The sequence below is a fragment of the Erythrolamprus reginae genome, chromosome 10, assembly GCF_031021105.1.
Source record: "Erythrolamprus reginae isolate rEryReg1 chromosome 10, rEryReg1.hap1, whole genome shotgun sequence".
Lineage (NCBI taxonomy): Eukaryota > Metazoa > Chordata > Lepidosauria > Squamata > Dipsadidae > Erythrolamprus > Erythrolamprus reginae.
In genome coordinates this window covers 10,716,632-10,740,580 of record NC_091959.1, presented here as the reverse complement: position 1 = coordinate 10,740,580, position 23,949 = coordinate 10,716,632, and the positions used below count along the sequence as shown (strand labels likewise).

The 23,949-nt window shown below is 42.7% G+C and overlaps 2 protein-coding genes across 5 annotated transcripts in view; one reads left to right on the top strand and one right to left on the bottom strand.

Annotated features, from left to right (window-relative positions):
* GABPB1 (GA binding protein transcription factor subunit beta 1) overlaps nt 1–2,039 on the bottom strand; it is a 30,196-nt gene extending 28,157 nt beyond the window's left edge. Inside the window, exon 1 of one of the 3 annotated variants that reach the window (XM_070762365.1) lies at nt 1,847–2,039. In XM_070762365.1, coding sequence (XP_070618466.1) covers nt 1,847–1,918 — 72 coding nt within the window. In that variant the 5' untranslated portion in view covers nt 1,919–2,039. Of the gene's footprint in view, nt 1–1,326; nt 1,685–1,846 lie in introns of those variants that run through there. The other 2 variants (XM_070762368.1, XM_070762367.1) reach the window with 2 other exon arrangements.
* Nucleotides 1,268–23,949, top strand: part of USP8 (ubiquitin specific peptidase 8) — a 54,735-nt gene continuing 32,053 nt past the window's right edge. The window contains exons 1-7 of one of the 2 annotated variants that reach the window (XM_070762364.1): nt 1,268–1,358; nt 4,614–4,778; nt 15,300–15,458; nt 17,768–17,912; nt 19,217–19,302; nt 22,224–22,362; nt 22,709–22,760. In XM_070762364.1, coding sequence (XP_070618465.1) covers nt 15,355–15,458; nt 17,768–17,912; nt 19,217–19,302; nt 22,224–22,362; nt 22,709–22,760 — 526 coding nt within the window. In that variant the 5' untranslated portion in view covers nt 1,268–1,358; nt 4,614–4,778; nt 15,300–15,354. Of the gene's footprint in view, nt 1,359–4,613; nt 4,779–8,607; nt 8,976–15,299; nt 15,459–17,767; nt 17,913–19,216; nt 19,303–22,223; nt 22,363–22,708; nt 22,761–23,949 lie in introns of those variants that run through there. The other variant, XM_070762363.1, reaches the window with a different exon arrangement.

The following is a 23,949-nucleotide window of genomic DNA, read 5'->3' as shown; positions in this document are numbered from 1 at the left end:
TGGAAGTCCATGTCACAGAAAAGCCAACTTTTCCCTACCCCTAGATGACATCCAAGGTCCTCCTCCAACTCAAATACATAATATCCTCCCCCCACAGCTTAAACCCCTAGCTTTAGTTCAGCAGTTCAAGCCTCACCACCTGCTCAAGCCTTCCATTCTTCCGAGGTGGGTAAAATGAGGACCCAGATTGTTGGGGGGTAAGATGCTGATTCTGTAAACTGCTTAGAGGGCTGTAAAAGCACTATGAAGCAGTATTTAAGTCTAAATGCCATTGGTAAAGCACTATGAAGAGGCATAGAAGTCTCAACTCTAATGCTAAAGCACCATGAAGCGGCATAGAAGTCCAAATGCTATTGCTGAAGCACTATGAAGCGGTATTTAAGTCTAAATGCTATAGCTAAAGCACTATGAAGTGACACAGAAGTCTAAATGCTATGGCTAAAGCACCATAGAAGTCTAAACGCTATGGCTAAAGCACTATGAAGTGACACAGAAGTCTAAATGCTATGGCTAAAGCACTATAAAGCTGTATATATGTCTGGGGAATCCAGAGCATGATACCATGGCCTTTCGAGACTGAAGGACGCCAATGCAATGCTAAAGCACTAGAATAGAATAGAATAGAATAGAATTTTATTGGCCAAGTGTGATTGGACACACAAGGAATTTGTCTTGGTGCATATAAGTCTAAACCCCATTGCTAAAGCACCATGAAGCAGTACATAGGCCTAAACGCTAATGCTACTCAATCAACCCCCCCCAACCACCCACAATTTTTTAAAAAACCCAACTCTGGAAGACCAACTCTTCCGAGAAACCATCCATCCCACCCCACGCCGAGGAAGGAAATGGGGGAGAGAAAGGGCGTCAGAGTTGGCGGGCGTCGCATGCTGTGGGACGGGGAAGTGGGAAAGGGTTGAAAAAGACGGGCCCGACGCGCGTCTGAGGGAAGGTCACGTGCGAACGCCCGTGTGGGGGGAAGGGAAACGGGGCAACGGGGGGGTCGTCATCGCTTCCCCTCCCCCCACTCGGCTCCTTCCCGCCCTGGGAGAGTGCGGCCTGCCCGGCCCGGCGCCCTCTTCCTCCTCCTCCTCGCGTCCTCCTCCTCCAGGCGGCGGCCCCCGAGCGCCGGATCCCCGGAAGGGCCTCTCCCGTCCCCGCTTTTTCCCCCCCGACAGGAAATCCTGGCTGGGAAAGGAGCGGAGGGAGCCGCGGTTAAGCGCCGGGTTCCGGGGGAAGTGGAATTATTTTTTACCAGCGAAGAAGAGATCCACTTCCACATCCGGTAACAAGGGCCCCCTCTAGACAAAAAAGGCGCAGACTGACCTGGAAAAGCTTGGCCGGGCCGGCCATCGGAGGTGAGGGTGGAGGGGGAGAGCTGGGGTGGAGCGCTGAGGGAAAGGAAGGAGGGGGGAGAAAAGCGGGGGCCTTCCCCCTTACCGTGTCGCTCGCGCCCGGCCGCCGCCCGACCGACCGACGAGCAGGGCCGCCCGGAGCCCGCCGCCGCTTCTCATAGGGCGCCCAAAAAGCCCCGCGAAAAAGTCCCCCGGCTCGCGCGCGGCGGAGGCGGCGGAGGGACACGGGCGGCCGCGCTCGTGAGCGCTTAGGCGAGGGAGGAAGGAGAGGAGGAGGCCCGCAGGGGAAGAGCGGCAGCGGGAGGAGGAGCAGCGGCGGCGGCCCCCAGCCACCGAAACGGCTCCTGCTCCGCTGCGGTCCTCTCGGGGTGCTGCTCCCCTCATGGGGACGCGGGGAGGGGGATTATCGGATCGGGCCCACCACAAAAAAATACGGTTGTATGTGAGGAAGGGGGGGAAAGGAAGAAGACTCGGCGGAGGGATACGGCTACCTGAGAGTCAGACTGCGCAGGCGCGGAGACCGGGAGAAGGGGGAGAACCGAGGCGAAAGAGAGAGACGCCATGTTCTGCCGATGCTTTTTTTTTCTCCTCTCTCCACTCCCCCCCTTTTCTTTTCCCGCTCGAAAAGGTGGAGGGGGGACGCGCCTGCGCGTTGGGAGGGCGCGCGAGTGTCCGAAGTTGTTCTTGTGAGGCGCTTCTTTTTCACGTGGGAGTGCAAAGAAGTGTGACCTGGTTGAGACCCCCCCTCCCTTCTACCGCCCCTTTTGGGGAGGGGGCGAAATATAGGATTTAAATCTTGCAACAGCCCTTCAAGCTCTTGTGAACCCACCCCGCACCATGTCTAAAGTAGCCTTGCCTTTATCATTTTTTAAAAAAATTCCAGTCTGCAAAAAATAACAAAACAGCACATAAATTACCTGACTTTAAAGTCCTAAAATTGCAAAGAGATTTTTTTTTTACCCTCCCTGATGTCTGTCCTTTATTTTGGGCTGCAATCTGGGCCTGTGAGCTTAATGCATCCAGATTGTGCAGAAAAGGCAGACGTTGGAGCTAAGAATGTGCATATAATGTATTATAATTAAAAACTGCAAGCTAAAAACCCAGTATATTAAAACCAACCAATTCAATCATTTGCATATTTATTGTGTGAATGGGAATGATTGATTTTTAATCCTATTGGGTTTTAGATTAATTAGTTAAATTATTTATTTACTTATTTATTGATTTATTGGACTTTTATGCTGCCCCCTCCAAGGACTCAGGGCGGTTCACAACATATAATAAAATTAAGTATAACATCCTAAATCCAATTAATTAAATATAAATCTAAAACATCTAAAAACCTCCAAAACCATAAAAAACAATCATTCCCATTCGGTCAACTTTCTCTGACACACTCAATCGCCAGAGGGCAAGAATCTAATGGCCCCAGGCCTGGCAGCATAAATGAGTCTTAAGTTATGAGTCTTAAATTAATTGGATTGGATGTTTATATTGTTTTTCTATATGTTGTAAGCCGCTCTGAGTCCTCGGAGAGGGGCGGCATATAAATATAATAAATAAATAAATAATAAATATATGGGTTAGTCCTCAATGTATGACTGCAATTGAGCCCCCCCAAAATTTATGTTGCTGAGTGAGAAATTTGTTAAGGGAGTTTTGCCCTGTTTTAATGATTTTTCTTGCCACGTTGCTTTAGTGAATCCCTGCAATAGTATTTATTTATTTATTGGACTTCTACGCCAAAGACTCGGGGTGGCTTATAATAAAAAACAATGAAACACAATGGCAATCCAATTAAATAACTATATAACTAACCTAAAATCCCCAATATTTTAAAAATCAATCGTACAATTCAAACCTCAGCCACATATAACATTCACCGGCTAGGGGGCCTAAGATCTAATTGCCCTACGCCTGGTGACATAAGTGGGTCTTAAGACTCTTACGGAAGACGGGGAGGGTGGGAGTAGTGCGAATCTCTGGGGGGAAATTGATTCCGGAGGGCCGGGGCCCCCACAGAGAAGGCTTTTCCCCAAGCGACCTTGTCTGGTTTACGGGACCTAGAGAAGGCCAACTGTGTAGGATCTAACCGGTCGCTGAGATTCATACGGCAGAAGGCGGTCCCGCAAGTAATCTGGCCCAATGCCATGTAGGCCTTTATAGGTCATTGCCAACACTTTGAATTGTGTCTGGAAACCAATCAGCAACCAATGCAGTCAGTTAAATGAATCTGCCTTTCCCGTTGACTTTGCTTTTCGGAAGGTCACAAAAGGGGATTGCACGACCCCTGGGATCTTGCAGTGGTCATAAATGTGAATCACTTGTCAAGCCTCTGAACGTAAATCACATGATTGTGGGGTCACTTGTTCAGTGCTGTTTGAAGCATCACTAAGTTGAATTATTCTAAGTTAAGCACTGCTTGTACAGAGTTGTCCAGTCTTGTGGGGGTCTGCTTTATGTCCCTAACGATATCCTTGGTATTACATTTCATTGCATAGGTGGTCAGATGTTTAGACTAGATTTTGTCCACGTAGTGAGTCTTTCCAAAGAATCCAGATGTATAATATTAAACATTGCAGTGTGTAAATTATTCCAAGTAAAGCTGCCTTTTGAAATTGGTTGCCTATCTGGCGGGATGTTTAGGCTGGATTTGATTTTTTTTTGTCCATATATCGAGTCTTTCCTCAGGACCCAGATTTATTTATAATATTAAACGTTGCAGGATGTAAAATATTCCAAGTAAAGCTGCCTTTTGCAATTGACCAATTATGATTTTGTCAATGCAGTTGGTGTTCAAGTGGTTTTGAGATTGCAACCAAGGCTCCTATTACCCTTGGTACTACTTCTTTTGCATGTATTTTTTTTCATCTATTAGCAAGCCTTTATATTTACTTATTGTCTCCAGTTCTTTTTGGCTGTATTGCAATGTCCACTATCCAGAGATTTTGGGGTTCTGTGGCAGATACAGTATTTGTCTGTTTGAACTCTAAAGCCTCAGCGGTTCAACCTTCATTTTCTAGTCACCAGAACCCAATGCTGATTCAAAAGCACAAAATGATTACCAGTATTATAACGTTTGTTTGATTGATTGATTGATTGATTGGATTTCTATGCCTCCCTTCTCCAGGGAATTCAGGGCAGCTTACAGTTTAATGATAACTATATCATAATGTGCATTGTTTTATATATAAACTAGGAGATTGTTCCATATTTATCAGATGCTATAATACTAACAAGTCTTTGATTTTGTTCCAGCCAACTTATTACTTGAGACAAATCTGAAACAATTTGAAGATGAAAGGGTGTTCATCTCTTTACATAAGAGGATCCTGTATTTACTAATGGACCATTTTGGATAAATTCCAAAGGCCATCCAATTAATAGACAGAACAATGGCTAACTTATCATGAAGATACTCAAGTAAGAAAACCTATCCCATTACTTGATGTAGGAAAACAACCTAGAGTTAACATACTGGATTATATACATAACTTGTGTGATTTGCAATGTATCCTGAACTTCATTTAAGTCCTATTAGTAGATAAAGAGATTCTGATTAAACAATGCATGAAACAATATACTGTATTGTGTCTTTATTAAACACAATATTCAATCTTTATTGGCAGATGTATGTGAATCATGAGTAAATTAAATTATATGTTCTAATCATGCTTCTTCACAACAACTCACTGATAGTTTTATACTATATTGCATGAATTGTTTGGTTCAAGTCATGCCATATTTGGGTTGGGTTAAAATCAAGTAATACCTCAGCCATTCAAAAACTGTTTTTTTATAGTTTAAGCTACCTATTGTAAATTTATTGTGAGTTTAGGAATGTTGTGCTACATGGCCCAAGTCAATTTAATATTCAGTGTCAGACAGATATCCTAAAATTCAACATCAATTCCTAATATGTTCCAGAATCCATTGGGAATAATAGCACAGTATATTGTTTTGTGTATTATTTGTGTAACTAATATATTTTGGTTAATAGAATATAGATAAAAGAAGGGAGAAATGAAGTTTATGAATGCATTTACATTTTCAGTGACAAAAGAAAATCAAAAACAAGCAGTGTATTTTTCAGAGTATAAGATACAGCTTAGTATTTGGGATGTTGTCTCCCATTAGTGGCTATCTTTCAGTAATCAATTTGCAGATTTTAACAGAAAAAATAAGATAAATGGTTAAAACTTTCAAGAAGACATTTTTTATAAGAAATTTGAAATCTGATTTCTGAAAAGTTGATAGGCTGATGCATTTGGATGGAACATAGTGTGTGTAAATTAACATGTTGCAATATCAAAAAGTCATTTGGACTCAAAACAGTTCTATTAGCAAGCTGGAAGTTAGAATCCTGGGACTGATTTGCAACTATTGTTACTTCGAGCTCCTGGAGAAAAGATGAAATATAAGTGCTACCAATAATTATAAAAAATAGGATCTACAGAGTGTGTGCCACTAGAGAATAACCTTGAATAATAAGCCTTTCCCGCTTTAGAATCTACCATCCATTGTTAATTACTTTCTGTCTAATAAAACCATATTCTGAAATGTTTACTGAGTTGAATGAAACTGATTTATAAGTCATTTGCCTCCTAATTTATTACATTCCACTTATTTCTGTAAAATAATTATATACGCCGAAGATGTTAATTTTTTTCCCTAATTCGTGAACGTTTGTAAAATCTAGTTTTATCCCTCGTTCTGTATTATGCAGCAGTGGGTCAGTTACATTAATAGCATTTAATAGATTCATATAGCAAAAATAAGATGGGCTGGTTTATGATTTAATATATTGCCTTAATTCAGACATTTAGACTCAAAAAACTAATTAAATAAGTAACAGATAGCATGTATAAATATAGTAATATTTTATTGGGGCTTTTACATGTCATTTTGATATAGTATAGTATAGCCTTTATTGTCATTATACATCGTGTATACAACGAAATTAGTTCTAGCAAGCAAGATTAGTTACATTCTGTAGTAAAGAATTACAGAATTCTTACTATATCTCAAAATTATAAACTGTCAAGATTATGAGATATTAATTTCTTAAATTAAAATAGTATTAAGAACAGAATCTCAAACACTGATTTACTAAAATTTAGAGTAATCATAAAGGCCTTCTCTCTTCCAGAACCAATTTCTAATATTGCCCTATTGTATTTATCCGGAGTTAGATTTATAGTTTTTACTTGCATAGCCCTGTACTGAAGAAACAAAAAAGTTGACTAGAATGTCCACTCTTCCATTGTACTGCTGTTCATAGGATAAATGGACATCCAGTTTACATCCCATTACACTCGCTAAGTGATCTAGTCTTCTAAGTCTCCTCATTGATTTTGCAATTGAAGGCTATTGTCTATGTGTACAATCAATTTGACATTCCAAAGAGTGCCTTTTGATATGTATAACCGCCAGCATATTCATATTTGGCACTTTGAGATTGCCCGTTTCATTATTTACACATCATTTTTTTAAAAGGGCCTTGCAAGGTAATTCATAATGCATTAAAGCACAAAGCATCTCCCTGTAGGCACTGTCATTACGTAAAGGACTACAGTTGTGAAGTACCAGATCCATCTGGTGTTCCAAGTCACATTGGCCTCTGGGCTAGAAGGGCAAGTCCTTCGCTCCAACAAGTACATGCAGATGTTCTGATCAAGTGTGGAAACTTCTATTTTGGCCAACGGGTAAACTCTGGGTTCAAACACAGAATTAATTACCCCTCCCTTCCCCATTGGAGTTTGCAGAAAAGTCTAAGAGCCCCACCCTTATTACATTCCCTAGCAAACCCCCAGGTGGAGAGAAGCAGTGTGGCTTAAGTTGCAGTAACGAAAAACCTTTTGGTGAAATATAACACCAAAATAATAAAAGTGAGCTGCACAACACAGAAAGTTAGAACACGCAATAAAATGCAAAGCATTATTCTTCTGGAATAAACCATATTCAAAAGTTGATTTACACCCGATATACTTATTTGCTGACAGGGATGTCATGCTCTGGAGCAGAGGTAGGTAAAGTTGGCTCTTCTATGACATGGGGACTTCCAACACCCAGGATTCCCAAGCTAGCATGATTGGCTCAGGAATTCTGGGTGTTGAAGTTCACAAGTCATAGAAGAGCCAACTTTGCCTACCCCCCGGTCTAGAGAAGTGATGGTGAACCTATGGCACGGGTGCTGCAGATGGTACATGGAGCCGTATCTGCTGGCACGTGAGCCCTAGCTCAGCTCCAACGTTTGTTTGTTTAAATTTGTATGCTGCCCCTCTCCGTAGACTCGGGGCGGTTCACAGCAGTGATAGAAACAATGTACAATACAAATCTAATAATACGAAGTTAAAAACCCATAATTTAAAAAACATGCACACAACACACCATACATAAATTATATAGGCCTGGGGAAGATATTTCAATTCCCCTGTGCCTGACAGCAGAGGTGGGTTTTGAGAAGTTTAGGAACGGCAAGGAAGGTGGGGGCAATTCTGATCTCTGGGGGGAGTTGGTTCCAGAGGGCCGGGGCCGCCACAGAGAAGGCTCTTTCCCCTGGGTCCCACCAAATGACATTGTTTAGTCGACGTTACTCTGAGAAGGCCAGCTCTGGGACCTAACCGGTCGCTGGGATGTGTGTGCTGGCCAGCTGATTTTTGGCTTGCGTAGAGGCTCTGGGAGGGTCTTTTTGGCTTTCAGAGAGCCTGGGGCGGATGGGGGGGGCTTTCTACTCCCCCCCCTCCAAGGAAGCCTTTGGAGCCTGGGGAGGGCAAAACATGAACTTTGTGGGCCCACCAGAAGTTGGGAAACAGGCCCTTTCTCATTTTCTTTTTTCCTAAGGATTGGCCCACCGAAGAATATAAACCTTCCCACCCGTTTTAGTTAGAACCTAATAAGCTGCTTGATTGAGAAGGGAAACGTTTTCAAAGCAAGACAGCCCAATTGCCTTTTGGTCGAGGGGGAAGCCCCTTTGGGACAGTTGGATGACTTGGGTCTGGCCCTTCCTGGGCCCTTCCACCCAAAGTAGTTCCGTAGAAACCCAAACACCCAAGGTTGCTAATCGGCGCGCAAAAATACCGCCTGGCGCCCAACCTCAGCAGCTGCGCCCCAAGGCAACATTTGGAGGCGAGGAGCAGGACACCCCAAGCAAGCGGCTGCAAAGGAGAGGGGCGGCATATAAATCCAATTAAATAAAAGACAACCCGGAGGAAAGCGATGCCCAGCCGCCTCCCGTTCCAAGCCAGAGGCCGGGCGGAAGGGGGCTTCCCGGGAGGAGTCGGGGGGCTCCGGCTTCTGCCCGCCGCCGAGGCTCTCCAAACGCGTCCTGGCGCACCAGCCCCTTTCCCTTGAAAGCGACCCAGAGGAGGCGGTCTCGGGGCGGGCAGGAAGCCCGGCGGCAGACATCTCCTCGCCCGGCCCGGCCCCTTTCCGCGGAAGGCCGGCCCGAACGGCGCAGGGGAGGCGATTAATCCCCGCCCCGGGCCGCCTCTCTGCTCAGTTCCGCCTGCCCGGCTATGGCTGCCTAGCGCTCCGGCTGCCCGGCGCTGGGATATGGGCCAGGCCCGCCTGGGAAGGAGGAGGAGGAGGCGGCGACACCGGCTGCGGAGGGCCGAAGCGGTGAGCGTCGGGGCTCAGGGCAGGGCCCGGCTTGCGGGGGGAGTCTCCGGGGCTGGAGAGGTGGCCGAGGCCGAAGGGGGCGCGGCGGCGGGTCTGTCCTCCGCCTCCCCGGGTGACCTTGATGACTCACGGAGGGCGCGTTCACACGTTACGGAACTCGGAGTTTTCACGCGTAGGATGGAGTGGGGGGGGAGTCACCCTTCGGGCCTTGAACAGCTCTAAGTTTGAAGCTCCCGCCGGCCGTGTTTCCTTCTTTTGGGGAAGGGTCTCTACGCGTGTACAGTCTGGCGAGAGGCCGCGTTCACAAGATGCGTTTAACTCGGGGGAAGATGGAGGGGCTGCGCGCGCAGGGAGACTCCTCTCGCCCTCCTTTTTCAGGACGTCTTTTGGGGAAGTGGAGAAGAGGGTTGTCGTGGGAATGCCGCCCACGTGGTTGGCTCACACTGGGTCAAGCTGGACCTAAAAGTGGTTGGTTTATTTTTATTTATTTTTTTGGTTTAGCTTTTTTAATAATAACAATAACAACAGACGAGCCCATTCTCCATACAGTGAGCAATTTGTCCCATAAGTGTCCCAGAGTCCAGCTGTTAAAACATTAACGTTTAAGCTTTATTTATTAATGTGCCCTTTGACAACCATAGTGGGTGTGGAGAGGTAGAATAGAATAGAATTCTTTATTGGCCCAGTGTGATTGGACACACAAGGAATTTGTCTAGAATAGAATAGAATATAATAGAATTCTTTATTGGCCCAGTGTGATTGGACACACAAGGAATTTGTATAGAATAGAATATAATAGAATTCTTTATTGGCCCAGTGTGATTGGACACACAAGGAATTTGTCTAGAAGAGAAGAGAATTCTTTATTGGCCCAGTGTGATTGGACACACAAGGAATTTGTATAGAATCGAATAGAATAGAATTCTTTATTGGCCCAGTGTGATTGGACACACAAGGAATTTGTATAGAATAGAATAGAATAGAATTCTTTATTGGCCCAGTGTGATTGGACACACAAGGAATTTGTCTAGAAGAGAAGAGAATTCTTTATTGGCCCAGTGTGATTGGACACACAAGGAATTTGTCTAGAATAGAATAGAATAGAATTCTTTATTGGCCCAGTGTGATTGGACACACAAGGAATTTGTATAGAATAGAATAGAATAGAATAGAATAGAATTCTTTATTGGCCCAGTGTGATTGGACACACAAGGAATTTGTCTAGAAGAGAAGAGAATTCTTTATTGGCCCAGTGTGATTGGACACACAAGGAATTTGTATAGAATAGAATAGAATTCTTTATTGGCCAAGTGTGATTGGACACACAAGGAATTTGTCTTTGGTTCGTAAGCTCTCAGTGTGCATTTTTTTAAAAAGATACTGCACATTTGTCCAGAACCATGAGGTGCAACACTTAATGATTGTCACAGGGGTCAAATAAGCAATGAGGAAACAATATTAATAAAAATCTTAAGGATACAAGCAACAAGTTACAGTCCTAAGGGGGAGGATATGGGTGATCGGAATGATGAGAAAAAACTAGTAGTAATAGTAGTGCAGACTTAGTAAATAGTTTGACAGTGTTGAGGGAATTATTTATTTAGCAGAGTGATGGCGTTCGGGGGGAAAACTGTTCTTGTGTCTAGTTGTCTTGGTGTGCGGTGCTCTATTGCGACATTTTGAGAGTAGGAGTTGAAACAGTTTATGTGGCTCTCCATGATGGATTGTAGGTGGCTGAGCCTGCTTGGAAATGATAGTTTAGCAACCTCTGGCTGGGCTCACAGGTTTCCTGTTGCAGTCATGTGCAGCATATCTGTGTACTGACTGGGAGGAAGGGGCAATTAGGAGTTTCCGTGGTGTGCATTTATTGGGCTATGCGCACATTCTTCCTTCGTGCAGGAGAGTGATGGAGCATGGAAATGGCTCCAAGAAAGCAGAAAAGATGCTTGCTCACGCATTTAAATTATGCACATAATTTATTTTTGTGAGGCTGTTTTGGTGAGCATATTGTGCCTCAGTTTTGGATGTGTGTAACCAGACACCAGTCTCTTGGGACTCTTGTTTTCTATAGAAGTGGGAATATGTGACGTTGTGTTTTTATTTAAGAGAAGATTTAAAGTGGGCAAAGTTAGGGTGAAATCCTGAATTAAAATGAGCCTCAGATATGCAGATAGGTTATAGTTATAGTTTATTAGATTTGTATGCGGCTCACAACATAATGCTTTGGGGCAAATGTAGTTTTAGGGGCCAAATAGGAAAGGCTGTGGAAAATAGCAATGTACTGATACAATCTAGTTTAGAATTTTAAGCCCCATTTCTCTACCTATGCAGGTACTCGTCCGACTTGCAATCACAATTGGTACCAAAATTTCCATTGCTAATAAGCAAAAGGGCCTTTAAGTGATTTACAGCTCTTACTGGTTTTACAGCTTTTTCTCCCATAGTTTTTAAGTGAAGCCAACTTCTGCTATTGGCTTTGTTGTTGGACGCCATATAGGAAGATTGCAATTAGTGATTACCTGACCTCAGGTTAGCTGTATTGTAAATACATGCTGGTTGCCAACTGCCCAAATTTTGTGATGTGACCATGAGGATGCTATGATTTACAGCCCTTCATGGCACCAGACCAGATTATCTCCGGGACCGCCTTCTGCCGCACGAATCCCAGCGACCAGTTAGGTCCCACAGAGTGGGCCTTCTCCGGGTCCCATCAACTAAACAATGCCGTTTGGCAGGATCCAGGGGAAGAGCCTTCTCTGTGGTGGCCCCGGCCCTCTGGAACCAACTCCCCCCAGAGATTAGAATAGCCCCCACCCTCCTTGCCTTTCGTAAGCTCCTTAAAACCCACCTCTGCCGTCAGGCATGGGGGAACTGAGATATTCTTTCCCCCTTCTACAATTTATGCATGGTATGTTTGTATGTATGATTGGTTTTATAACAAGGGTTTTTAGCTGTTTTTAGTATTGGATTGTCACATGCTGTTTTTACCACTGTTGTTAGCCGCCCCGAGTTCACGGAGAGGGGCGGCATACAAATCCAATAAATAAATAAATGATGTTCATAAGTGCAAGGACGAATCGTAAGACACTTTCTTTTTCAATGTTGTCATAACTTTGAACAGTCACTAAAATAATGTTGCAAGACAAGGACCACCTTTATAAAAATATATATATTTTGTAGTTCTCCTTCCAAAAATAGCGTAGTCAATCATAAGGTACCCCATGTAATTGTCTGCTAAATGCAAATTCTATCAAGTTTATACATGCCTTCCTTGTGAAGGTAGTATATAAAGTATAGGCCATAAATATATATATTTAAAATGCGTGAAGTTGTTGGGAGTTTCAGGCCAATGTTTTATGATTATATGCAGTACATATATTTTGTACTGTTTGCGTTACAAAGATTTTAAAAGCTATTAACAAATGCAGTAAATATGCTTTACATTAAAGTAGCTACCTGCATATCCAGGGTGAAGAAGTCAATACTGTTTACGTCAACAACCATCCCAAAATCTTTATTGATTTGAGATCCAGCTATATTTTTGTCTTTTTCTTTTAAAAAAAAAAGTGTATCCTAAGTACATTTGATTTATTATTTACCCCATAATGACAATGGCTTATTCATTGAATCTTTGAGAAAAATATCCTTTTGGAAAGAAAAATAAGATTCTTCTAATCCAGAAACTGACTACTGTTAATTGCATTGAGAGAAAAGCTTCTGTAAACTGAAATTAGTCTGGGCAAACAATATATAATAGGTGATTTCTTTTCTTTGAAATTGTCAGCTGCCTGTTCGGTTGGGGTATTTTTTAAAGTAACTTTATCTCAAGTAACCACTTAGGTTATTTGCATTTCTGAGGTCTGCAGCAGGCAGGAATGTTTGTACAGGCATAAGTACTAGGAAAAAAAGTTAAATGACAGGAGCAAAAGACTCAGGAGAAGAAACAGAAAGGAAATATTAACTATTTCTCTAATGGCTAAAACTGCCAAAAGGTCAGTGATGGCGAACCTTTTTGGGTTCGCGGGCCAAAAGGGGGCGGGAATGCAGGGAGATCGCGTGTGTGCATACCCACACCCATAATTTCATGCATACACATGTGACACCTGCTCCAGGGATGGGCTGTTAGCCGGAACACTAAATTGGGCTCCCCACCACGGCCCGTCAGTGCTTGCGGGGCCAGCACGATTTTTCTTGTGCACTTATGGAGATAGCAAAATCGCCCACGGAGCCACAGGTGCCCCTGTGTCTTGGCAAGGTTTGGTGCCCATGTTTTGTATTTGTATTTATTAGATTTGTATGCCGCCCCTCTCCGAAGACTCGGGGCGGCTAACAACAATAAAAAAGACAATGTGAACAAATCTAATATTAAAAATAATCTTAAAACCCCCAATTTAAAGAACCAATCATACATACAAGCATACCATGTATAAATTCTATAAGCCTAGGGGGAAGGGAAAATTTCAATTCCCCCATGCCTGACGACAGAGGTAGGTTTTAAGGAGCTTGCGAAAGGCAAGGAGGGTGGGGGCAACTCTGATATCCGGGGGGAGTTGGTTCCAGAGGGTCGGGGCTGCCACAGAGAAGGCTCTTCTCCTGGGTCCCGCCAAACGACATTGTTTAGTCGACGGGACCCGGAGAAGGCCAACTCTGTGGGACCTAACCGGTCGCTGGGATTCGTGTGGCAGAAGGCGGTCCTGGAGATATTCTGGTCCGATGCCATGAAGGGCTTTATAGGTCGTAACCAACACTTTGAATTTTGGCGAACCTGCAGCTCCATGCGTGATTCTTCAAAAATATCGCAAAATCGCACTGGCCCTGCAAGCACTTACAAGCCGTAGCAGTGAACCCAAGTTAGCATTCTGGCTGGAGCCCATCCCTGACCTGCAAATGGGCCGTTGTCTGGCCTCTGGAGGGCCGCAGATTGCCATTTTCGCCCTCCCCAAGCTCCTAGAAAGGCTCCGAAACGTGCGGAGAGCAAAAAACAGGCCTTGTTTTTCCGGAGGTGGGAAACAGCTTGTTTCCAGACTTCCAAGTGGGCCCCGAAGGCCGGAAAATCACGTAAAATATATTTCACTTAGGAACAGAACGTTTGAGTTCAATTGTCATAGGTTGAGAACTCTCTGTGGTTAACACAGAACGACGCTTTTGATCTTGATGCTCACCTTATGTACAGAGCTCTGCAGTTACGTTAGTAAAAAGATGCTGCTTAGATAGTAAAAAAAAATAAGCATTACGTAACGCACTAAACCTTGTAGATGCATTTAACAAAGGCTTAAGGTTTCTAGGATACTGAGCCTTTTCATTTGTAATCCATCTTACGAGTTGGAAAAGTTGAAACGTCTTGTCTCTAAACCAGTGTTTCCCAACCTTGGCAACTTGAAGATATCTGGACTTCAACTCCCAGAATTCCCCAGCCAGCATTCAAGTTGCCAAGGTTGGGAAACACTGCTTTAAACAAACGAAACAAGGAATGTGGATCTCTGCATCTGTGTGGTGTTAGCATAGCCCTTCATGGCATCGGACCAGACTATCTCAGGGACCGCCTTCTGCCGCACGAATCCCAGCGACCGATTAGGTCCCACAGAGTGGGCCTTCTCCGGGTCCCGTCAATTAAACAATGTCGGTTGGCGGGCCCCAAGGGAAGAGCCTTCTCTGTGGCGGCCCCGACTCTCTGGAACCAGCTCCCCTCAGAGATTAGAACTGCCCCACCCTCCTCGCCTTTCGCAAACTCCTTAAAACCCACCTTTGTCGTCAGGCATGGGGGAACTGAGATATCTCCCCAGGGCCTATACAATTTATGTATGGTATGCTTAGTTAAGGGAAAGATCAAAAGCAACATGAGAAAATATTATTTGACTGAAAGAGTAGTAGATCCTTGGAACAAACCTCCAGCAGACGTGGTTGGTAAATCCACAGTAACTGAATTTAAACATGCCTGGGATAAACATATATCCATCCTAAGATAAAATACAGAAAATAGTATAAGGGCAGACTAGATGGACCATGAGGTCTTTTTCTGCCGTCAGACTTCTATGTTTCTATGTGTATGTTTGTTTAATAATGGGGTTTTTTAAATATTTTATATTGTAAATTATCAGATTTGTTATAAACTGTTTTTATTGTGTTGTGAGCCGCCCCGAGTCTACGGAGAGGGGAGGCATACAAATCTAATTAATAATAATAATAATAATAATAATAATAATAATAATAATAATAATAATAATAATATAGTATGTCTCAAAGAGAGATGGACCTGAATGTAATTTGCATTTTCTTTGCCTTATTTTTGACAAACATTTATTTGGAATCTTTTTTTTTTTTCAGATAACAGCGACAGAGTTTAAAGCATCCTTCTGAGGAGACACTGTAGAATATTAACATGCCTACCTTGGCTTCTCCACCTAAAGAACTCTATCTCTGCACTTCGTTGAAAGATCTGAATAAAAAGACAGAAGTAAAACCGGAGAAAACAAGCACTAAAAAGTACGGGTGTTTATAGCCGTCTAATACTGTATACTGTATTTATTTCCCCAAATTTAGCCTTGATGTTAGGGATGGAGGGCACTGTCCTTCTCCGTGGTTCATTGTATTGGCAGTTCTGTGTTAGCAAAAACTTCAGAAGAGAAGGATTTAGGGGTAGTGATTTCTGACAGTCTCAAAATGAGTGAGCAGTGTGGTCAGGCGGTAGGAAAAACAAGTAGGATGCTTGGCTGCATAGCTAGAGGTATAACAAGCAGGAAGAGGGAGATTGTGATCCCGCTATATAGAGTGCTGGTGAGACCACATTTGGAGTACTGTGTTCAGTTTTGGAGGCCTCACCTACAAAAAGATATTGACAAAATTGAACGGGTCCAAAGACAGGCTACAAGAATGGTGGAAGGCCTTAAGCATAAAACGTATCAGGAAAGACTTCATGAACTCAATCTGTATAGTCTGGAGGACAGAAGGAAAAGGGGGGACATGATCGAAACATTTAAATATGTTAAAGGGTTAAATAAGGTCCAGGAGGGAAGTGTTTTTTAATAGGAAAGTGAACACAAGAACAAGGGGACACAATCTGAAGTTAGTTGGGGGAAAGATCAAAAGCAAGATGAGAAAATATTATTTTACTAAAAGAGTAGTAGATCCTTGGAACAAACCTCCAGCAGACGTGGTTGTTAAATCCACAGTAACTGAATTTAAACATGCCTGGGATAAACATATATCCATCCTAAGATAAAATACAGAAAATAGTATAAGGGCAGACTAGATGGATCATGAGGTCTTTTTCTGCCTTCAGTCTTCTATGTTTCTATGTTTCTAATATGCTGAACTAACCAGGCTGTTTGCTAAGGATGCTAGCCAGATGATAGCCAGATGATAGCCAGATGAATACCAATGGATGCTGCTAGAACTGTTTTTTGCTTATTTTCCTCCCCAAAAACTAAAGTGCGTCTTATGCTCCAAAAAATTCAGTATATGGATTTTCTCAGTGACTTTGGGTGACTTATTAAAAAAAGAATCCCAGCAACACTCAGTGTTTTGTGGATCATAATAGATTTTTCTGCATACTGTTAATTGCCGAGAACTGTTAAGACTATCTTAAGATATGCATCCCTTCCCATATGAAATTAAGATTCCTTCCTGATTGAAGCATGGTGCTGATTCATTTTATAGAAGCCGCTTCAATTCTTCCTGGAAAGGAACTGAATTCAGCATACGCTGTAATATAATAATTTTATTCTTACATCCCTTTCTGTATGAAATTAAGATTCCTTCCTGATTGAAGCATGGTGCTGATTCATTTTATAGAAGCCGCTTCAATTCTTCCTGGAAAGGAACTGAATTCAGCATACGCTGTAATATAATAATTTTATTCTTACATCCCTTTCTGTATGAAATTAAGATTCCTTCCTGATTGAAATCGTTTTCTAAAAGTTGCTTCAATTCTTCCTTGAAAGAAAGGATCAAATTCAGCACGCTTATAATATAATTATTTTACTCTTAATTTCTATGTGGTACTCCTTGGGGGGAAAACCCCCAATGTTTTACCAAGGAGCAAATGCGATAGAATTGAACGGGTCCAAAGACGGGCTACAAGAATGGTGGAAGGTCTTAAGCATAAAACGTATCAGGAAAGACTTCATGAACTCAATCTGTATAGTCTGGAGGACAGAAGGAAAAGGGGGGACATGATCGAAACGTTTAAATATGTTAAAGGGTTAAATGAGGTTCAGGAGGGAAGTGTTTTTAATAGGAAAGTGAACACAAGCACAAGGGGACACAATCTGAAGTTAGTTGGGGGAAAGATCAAAAGCAACATGAGAAAATATTATTTTACTGAAAGAGTAGTAGATCCTTGGAACAAACCTCCAGCAGACGTGGTTGGTAAATCCACAGTAACTGAATTTAAACATGCCTGGGATAAACATGTATATCCATTGTAAGATAAAATACAGGAAATAGTATAAGGGCAGACTAGATGGACCATGAGGTCTTTTTCTGCCGTCAGTCTTCTATGTTTCTAATTCCCCAAGATTTAAACTTGCAGTGGATTGTGTTATAAATGATTAATGGTACGTATTTCACGTATCAGCATAGAGCCTAGCAGTTTGGCAGAAGAGAGAGGAACAAAAGTAGATCAGAAAAGCCAAATGGATGGCTTTTATTAGATAATCATTTTTAATCTTGCTTGGGCTTGAAAACAGTTTTCTTGCTTGCTTCTGTAGGCAAGGGTTTCTTTGTTTATTTTTAAACGGTATATATTTGCAATGCCCGTTTTTGTGACTTCCATTCTTTGCTTCAATTTCCAGTTATGTCCAGAGCGCTGTTAAGATCTTCAAGGCGGCTGAAGAAAGCCGCTTGGATAGAGATGAAGAGAAGGCCTATGTACTTTACATGAAATATGTAACTGTATATAATCTTATTAAAAAGAGGTCCGACTTCAGACAGCAGCAAGTATGTATTCAATTGCAAATGCTTTTATACATTTCGAGAGATCTTAAGTGTTGTGCCGAAGTTTTAAAAAGACTGAAGGAAGGATGTTGATGTATCCGTAGAGTCTGCGGTGGGCTACAAGCCAAAACGCTAAATTGCACTCGCCACCACGGCACATAACTTCTTGCGGGGCCAGTGTGATTTTGCTGTTGCACCTGTGGAGGTAGCAAAACCGTGCACGGAACCACAGGTGCGCCTGTGTTTCAGCATGCGCCAGTTAATTAATTTTTTTTCCATCGCCGACAAACTATATTCTGTATGTGTAACATATTTTTACTGAATTGAAAATGAAGGGAGACTAGTATAGATCTATTTCGAGGTTGTTTCCTCTCATCAGCCAGCCATACCCTTACTGGGATTTGATCCTGCAGCCTCTGCCTCGGGGAATTAACCTCTAGGCCACACGATCTCATCCATTCAGCTTTGTACCAGGGAAGTGTTATATGTTTTTCCTGTCGAATCACCCTGGCATACCCAAATATGGGAGGAGACTAGTATAGATCTATTTCGAGGTTGTTTCCTCTCATCAGCCAACCATACCCTTACTGGGATTTGATCCTGCAGCCTCTGCCGCAGAGAATTAACCTCTAGGCCATAGGATCTCATCCATTCAGCTGTGTACCAGGGAAGTGTTATATGTTTTTCCTGTTGAATCACCCTGGCATACCCAAATATGGGAGGAGACTAGTATAGATCTATTTTGAGGTTGTTTCCTCTCATCAGCCAGCCATACCCTTACTGGGATTTGATCCTGCAGCCTCTGCCTCAGATAATTAACCTCTAGACCACAGGATCTCATCCATTCAGCTGTGTACCAGGGAAGTGTTATATGTTTTTCCTGTCGAATCACCCTGGCATACCCAAATAGGGGAGGAGCTTAACGCTTCCTTTTGCCATATCCATATCCAAGGCAGTTAATTAATTTTTTAAATATATGCACATATACGTACATACATTTATACATACACACAAACACACGCGCAAGTTAAAAGAGAAGAACCCTGGTCCTTTTCAATGCAAAAGATGCACCTGAAGGCAGGGCACTCAATAGTTGGTCACGGCAGGACTCGTGTTTCCCAAACTTGGCAACTTGAAGATATCTGGACTTCAACTCCCAGAATTCCCCAGCCAGCGAATGCTGGCTGGGGAATTCTGGGAGTTGAAGTCCAGATATCTTCAAGTTGCCAAGTTTGGGAAACACTGCTCTATATATTGGACTCAGGGGCCAGACAAGAAGTATGAATTGATGCCTCTTCTAATTTCAGGACTACTATCATTCATTACTTGGACTAACCAATATCAAAAAGGCTATTGAAGAAGCCGAAAAACTTTCAGAGAGTCTTAAGCTCAGGTAGGATTTTCATTTCATTTCATTTTATTGGATTTGTATGCGGCCCCTCTCGATAGACTCGGGGCAGCTAACAACAGTAATAAAAACAACGTGCGACAATCCAAGCTAAAAACCCTTATTTTAAAAACCAATCATACATACGAACGTACCATACATAAATTGTGGAAGCCGAGGGGGAAAACATATCTTAATTCCCCCATGCCTGACGACAAAGGTGGGTTTTAAGAAGCTTGCGAAAGGCAAGGAGGGTGGGGGCTATTCTAATCTCTGAGGGGAGTTGGTTCCAGAGGGCCGGGGCCGCCACAGAGAAGGCTCTTCCCCTGGGTCCCGCCAAACGACATTGTTTAGTTGACGGGACCCGGAGAAGGCCCACTCTGTGGGACCTAACTGGTCGCTGGGATTCGTGCGGCAGAAGGCGGTCACGGAGATAACCTGGTCCGATGCCATGAAGGGCTTTATAGGTCATAACCAACACTTTGAATTGTGACCGGAAACTGATCGGCAACCAATGCAGTCTGCGGAGTGTTGGTGTGACATGGGCATATTTAGGGAAGCCCATGATTGCTCTCGCAGCTGCATTCTGCACGATCTGAAGTTTCCGAACATTTTTCAAAGGTAGCCCCATGTAGAGAGCGTTACAGTAGTTGAGCCTCAAGGTGATGAGGGCATGAGTGACTGTGAGTCCAAATAGGGCCGCAAATGGTGCACCAGGCGAACCTGGGCAAACGCCCCCCTCGCCACAGCTGAAAGGTGTTTCTCTAATGTGAGCTGTGGATCGAGGAGGACGCCCAAGTTGCGGACCCTCTCTGAGGGGGTTAATAATTCCCCCCCAGGGTAATGGATGAACAGATGGAATTGTCCTTGGGAGGCAAAACCCACAGCCAATCCGTCTTATCCGGGTTGAGTTTGAGTCTGTTGACACCCATCCAGGCCCCAACAGCCTCCAGGCACCGGCACATCACTTCCACTGCTTCACTGACTGGACTTTTAAAAATATTAAGGGTTAATTAGTGTAATCTACAAGTTTACTTTGTGTATTTATTTGTTAATCACAAATAAAGGGAAGGTATTTTTCCTATGTTTCCATTTATCAAGGATTTTGAGACTTTTCAGAACATTAGCGCCAGACCTGGGGAAGTGTCACCTCTGTGTCACACACAGGAAGGCAGAGAATGCAAAACAAGGTCTCTTGACTGTATAGAATCATGATGGCGAACCTATGGCACGCGTGCCCAAAGTGGCATGCAAAGCCATGTTGCCCAACATGCGTGGCCTTTATTTTTTATTTTTTATTATTATTCATTAGATTTCTATGCCACCCTTCTCCAGGGGACTCAGGTTGGTGTACAACATTATAAATGTAACAATATATAAGAAATCTAAACTACAATAAAAAGATTATACGAATCACTAAAAATATATTTTAAAACCCCAGACAATCATACGCATTCATCCAATTCAATCATAAAAAGTATCGTCTGGAGACAATTTCATCACTCACAGCCCCCATGCCCGACAGCAGAGGTAGATCTTCAGAACTTTATGAAAGACCAGGAGGGAGAGGGCGGTACATATCTCCGGAGGGAGTTCATTCCAGAGGCCCGGGGCCGCCACAGAGAAGGCTCTTCCCCTGGGGCCCGCCAAACGACATTGTTTAGTTGACGAGACCCGGAGAAGGCCAACTCTGTCATACTTCTATGGCAACCTTGGTGCTCTCTGTGTATGGTTGTTTTCTTGCAGACATTTCATTACCCAACTAGGTAACATCATCACTGGTAGAAGGGTTTGCTTATGTGTAAATGCACACACACACACTCACACTATTGGCCTGTCAGGTTGGTAGGAATCTCCTTGATTAGGAAGTCTGGAATATCTTTTAACCAAGTTTATACACTGTCCATATTTTGAGCATTATGGTGGCGCGGTGGTTAGAATACAGTTATTATTGCCGGCTATTTCGGCTGCCTGCCGGCTGCCTGCAATTTGGTACTTTATATCTCATCAGGCTCAGCCTTCCATCCTTCTGAGGTTGGTAAAATGAGGGCCCAGATTGTTGGGGGCAATATGCTGACTCCGTAAACTGCTTAGAGAGGGTTGCAAAGAACTCTGCAGCCGTATTTAAATCTAAGGGCTATTTATTTATTTTATTTATTTATTGGATTTGTATGCCGCCCCTCTCGGGAGACTCGAGGCGGCTAACAGCTACAATAAAACAGTGTACAATAGTAATTTGGTATTAGAAATTATTAAAAATCCATTAATATAAAAACCAGACATACATACATACATACCATGCATAGAATTGTAAAGGCCTAGGGGGAAAGAGGATCTCAATTCCCCCATGCCTGGCGGCAGAGGTGGGTTTTAAGTTGTTTACGAAAGGCAAGGAGGGTGGGGGAAGTTCTAATCTCTGGGGGGAGTTGGTTCCAGAGGGCCGGGGCCGCCACAGAGAAGGCTCTTCCCCTGGGTCCCGCCAGACGACATTGCTTAGTTGACGGGACCCAGAGAAGATCCACTCTGTTGCTGTTATGATAATAAAAAAGATAACACAAAAGGCTTTATTTGGCCAACCCAACAGATGTGGTAGATAAATCCACAGTAACTGAATTTAAACATGCCTGGGATAAACATAGATCCATCCTAAGATAAAATACAGAAAATAGTATAAGGGCAGACTAGATGGACCATGAGGTCTTTTCCTGCCGTCAGTCTTCTATGTTTCTATGTAACCCTCTTTAATTCAATTTTTATTTGAGCTGCTGCTGCTATTTATTTTGCCTCATCTTGTTCATATTTTTATTAGCATGACATGTGAATATATAATTTAAGAAAGGGAATCAATCCTAAACAGTCTTTGTTTAAAAAGTCACACTTGCCATGCTGCATAATGCTTGGGGGGGAAAATTGTCTCCTTTAATTAGATATGAAGAAGCAGAAGTGCGAAAAAAACTGGAGGAGAAAGAAAGGCAAGAGGAACAGCAGCAGAAAAAGCAAGAATTAAAGGATGACGCCAAAACCTCTTCGGAAATATCAACGGATGCCACCGGGAAAAATCAGATGGTAATTTAGCCATTATTTATACCTCTCTTATATTTCGGCTCTGCACTATTTAAAAAACAAAAACTCTTTGTAGAAAAGCAAGTTTTTTTTAAAAACAAAATACAGTATAGTCTTCTGATGAGCCAGGAAGAAAAACCTGCTCTATATTCTCTTTATTTTCTTGTTGGTGATACTAATTGAATTTTTTGGCTCCTTGGGTTAAGAACATACAGTTTTCACGTCTTCTTGAGTGTATAGACCCAGCTAATGGAGACTCCTATGAGGATGTATGCATAACAATTAAATCTAGAGAAAAACACTTTTTCTTACGTAATAAACCTATTTTTTAAATGCTAAAATAATGCAGGTCAATGGAGACAAGAAAAAGGTGGCAGACAAGAAGGATTCCTCTGAAAAGGGTAAGCATCATTTCTTTATCAGTCCTTCAAAAGTAGGGACCACAGGTGAAAGGTGTTCAGGAGAGATATTTCGGAGAAACAGTTTCCATGGCTGTAGAAATCATGGTAATGTCAGTAGTGGAGAATGGATGAAATTTTGGGCTATTTTCAGAATGGGCTTTTTTGAAACTTGGCTGCTTTTGTTTCGTTTTTTGTTTTTAAGAGATCAATATTCCTATATTGCTTCTGTTTTTGGATCTCCCCGTGTATCCCCTCACCTACCACCAAGTTTTGATGGGGTGCACACTGCTGACATTTGAAAATTCAGGATGGAAAACTTTGAGATACAAAACAAATACTGTATAATTCTCACGAGTCCAGTTCCAGCTTCACGTTCGATTCACAGTTTTTAAATATTTGTCCTTGCCAATCATGTTAAACTCGTAGCCAGTTTTTAATAGTTATTTTCTCTAGTACAGAACTAGTGACTATTGCCAAAATGAATGCAGAGTTATATTATGAATTAAACTAAACTGTTTATTTCAGCAAACTTCATTAAACTTCAGAAGAAAAGGATTTAGGGGTAGTGATTTCTGACAGTCTCAAAATGGGTGAAAAGTGCAGTCAGGTGGTAGGGAAAGCAAGTAGGATGCTTGGCTGCATAGCTAGAGGGATAACAAGCAGGAAGAGGGAGATTATGATCCTGCTATATAGAGTGCTGGTGAGACCACATTTGGAATACTGTGTTCAGTTCTGGAGACCTCACCTACAAAAAGATATGGACAAAATTGAACGGGTCCAAAGACGGGCTACAAGAATGGTGGAAGGTCTTAAGCATAAAACGTATCAGGAAAGACTTCATGAACTCAATCTGTATAGTCTGGAGGACAGAAGGAAAAGGGGGGACATGATCGAAACATTTAAATATGTTAAAGGGTTTAATAAGGTCCAGGAGGGAAGTGTTTTTAATAGGAAAGTGAACACAAGAACAAGGGGGCACAATCTGAAGTTAGTTGGGGCTAAGATCAAAAGCAACATGAGAAAATATTATTTTACTGAAAGAGTAGTAGATCCTTGGAACAAACTTCCAGCAGACGTGGTTGGTAAATCCACAGTAACTGAATTTAAACATGCCTGGGATAAACATATATCCATCCTAAGATAAAATATAGAAAATAGTATAAGGGCAGACTAGATGGACCATGAGATC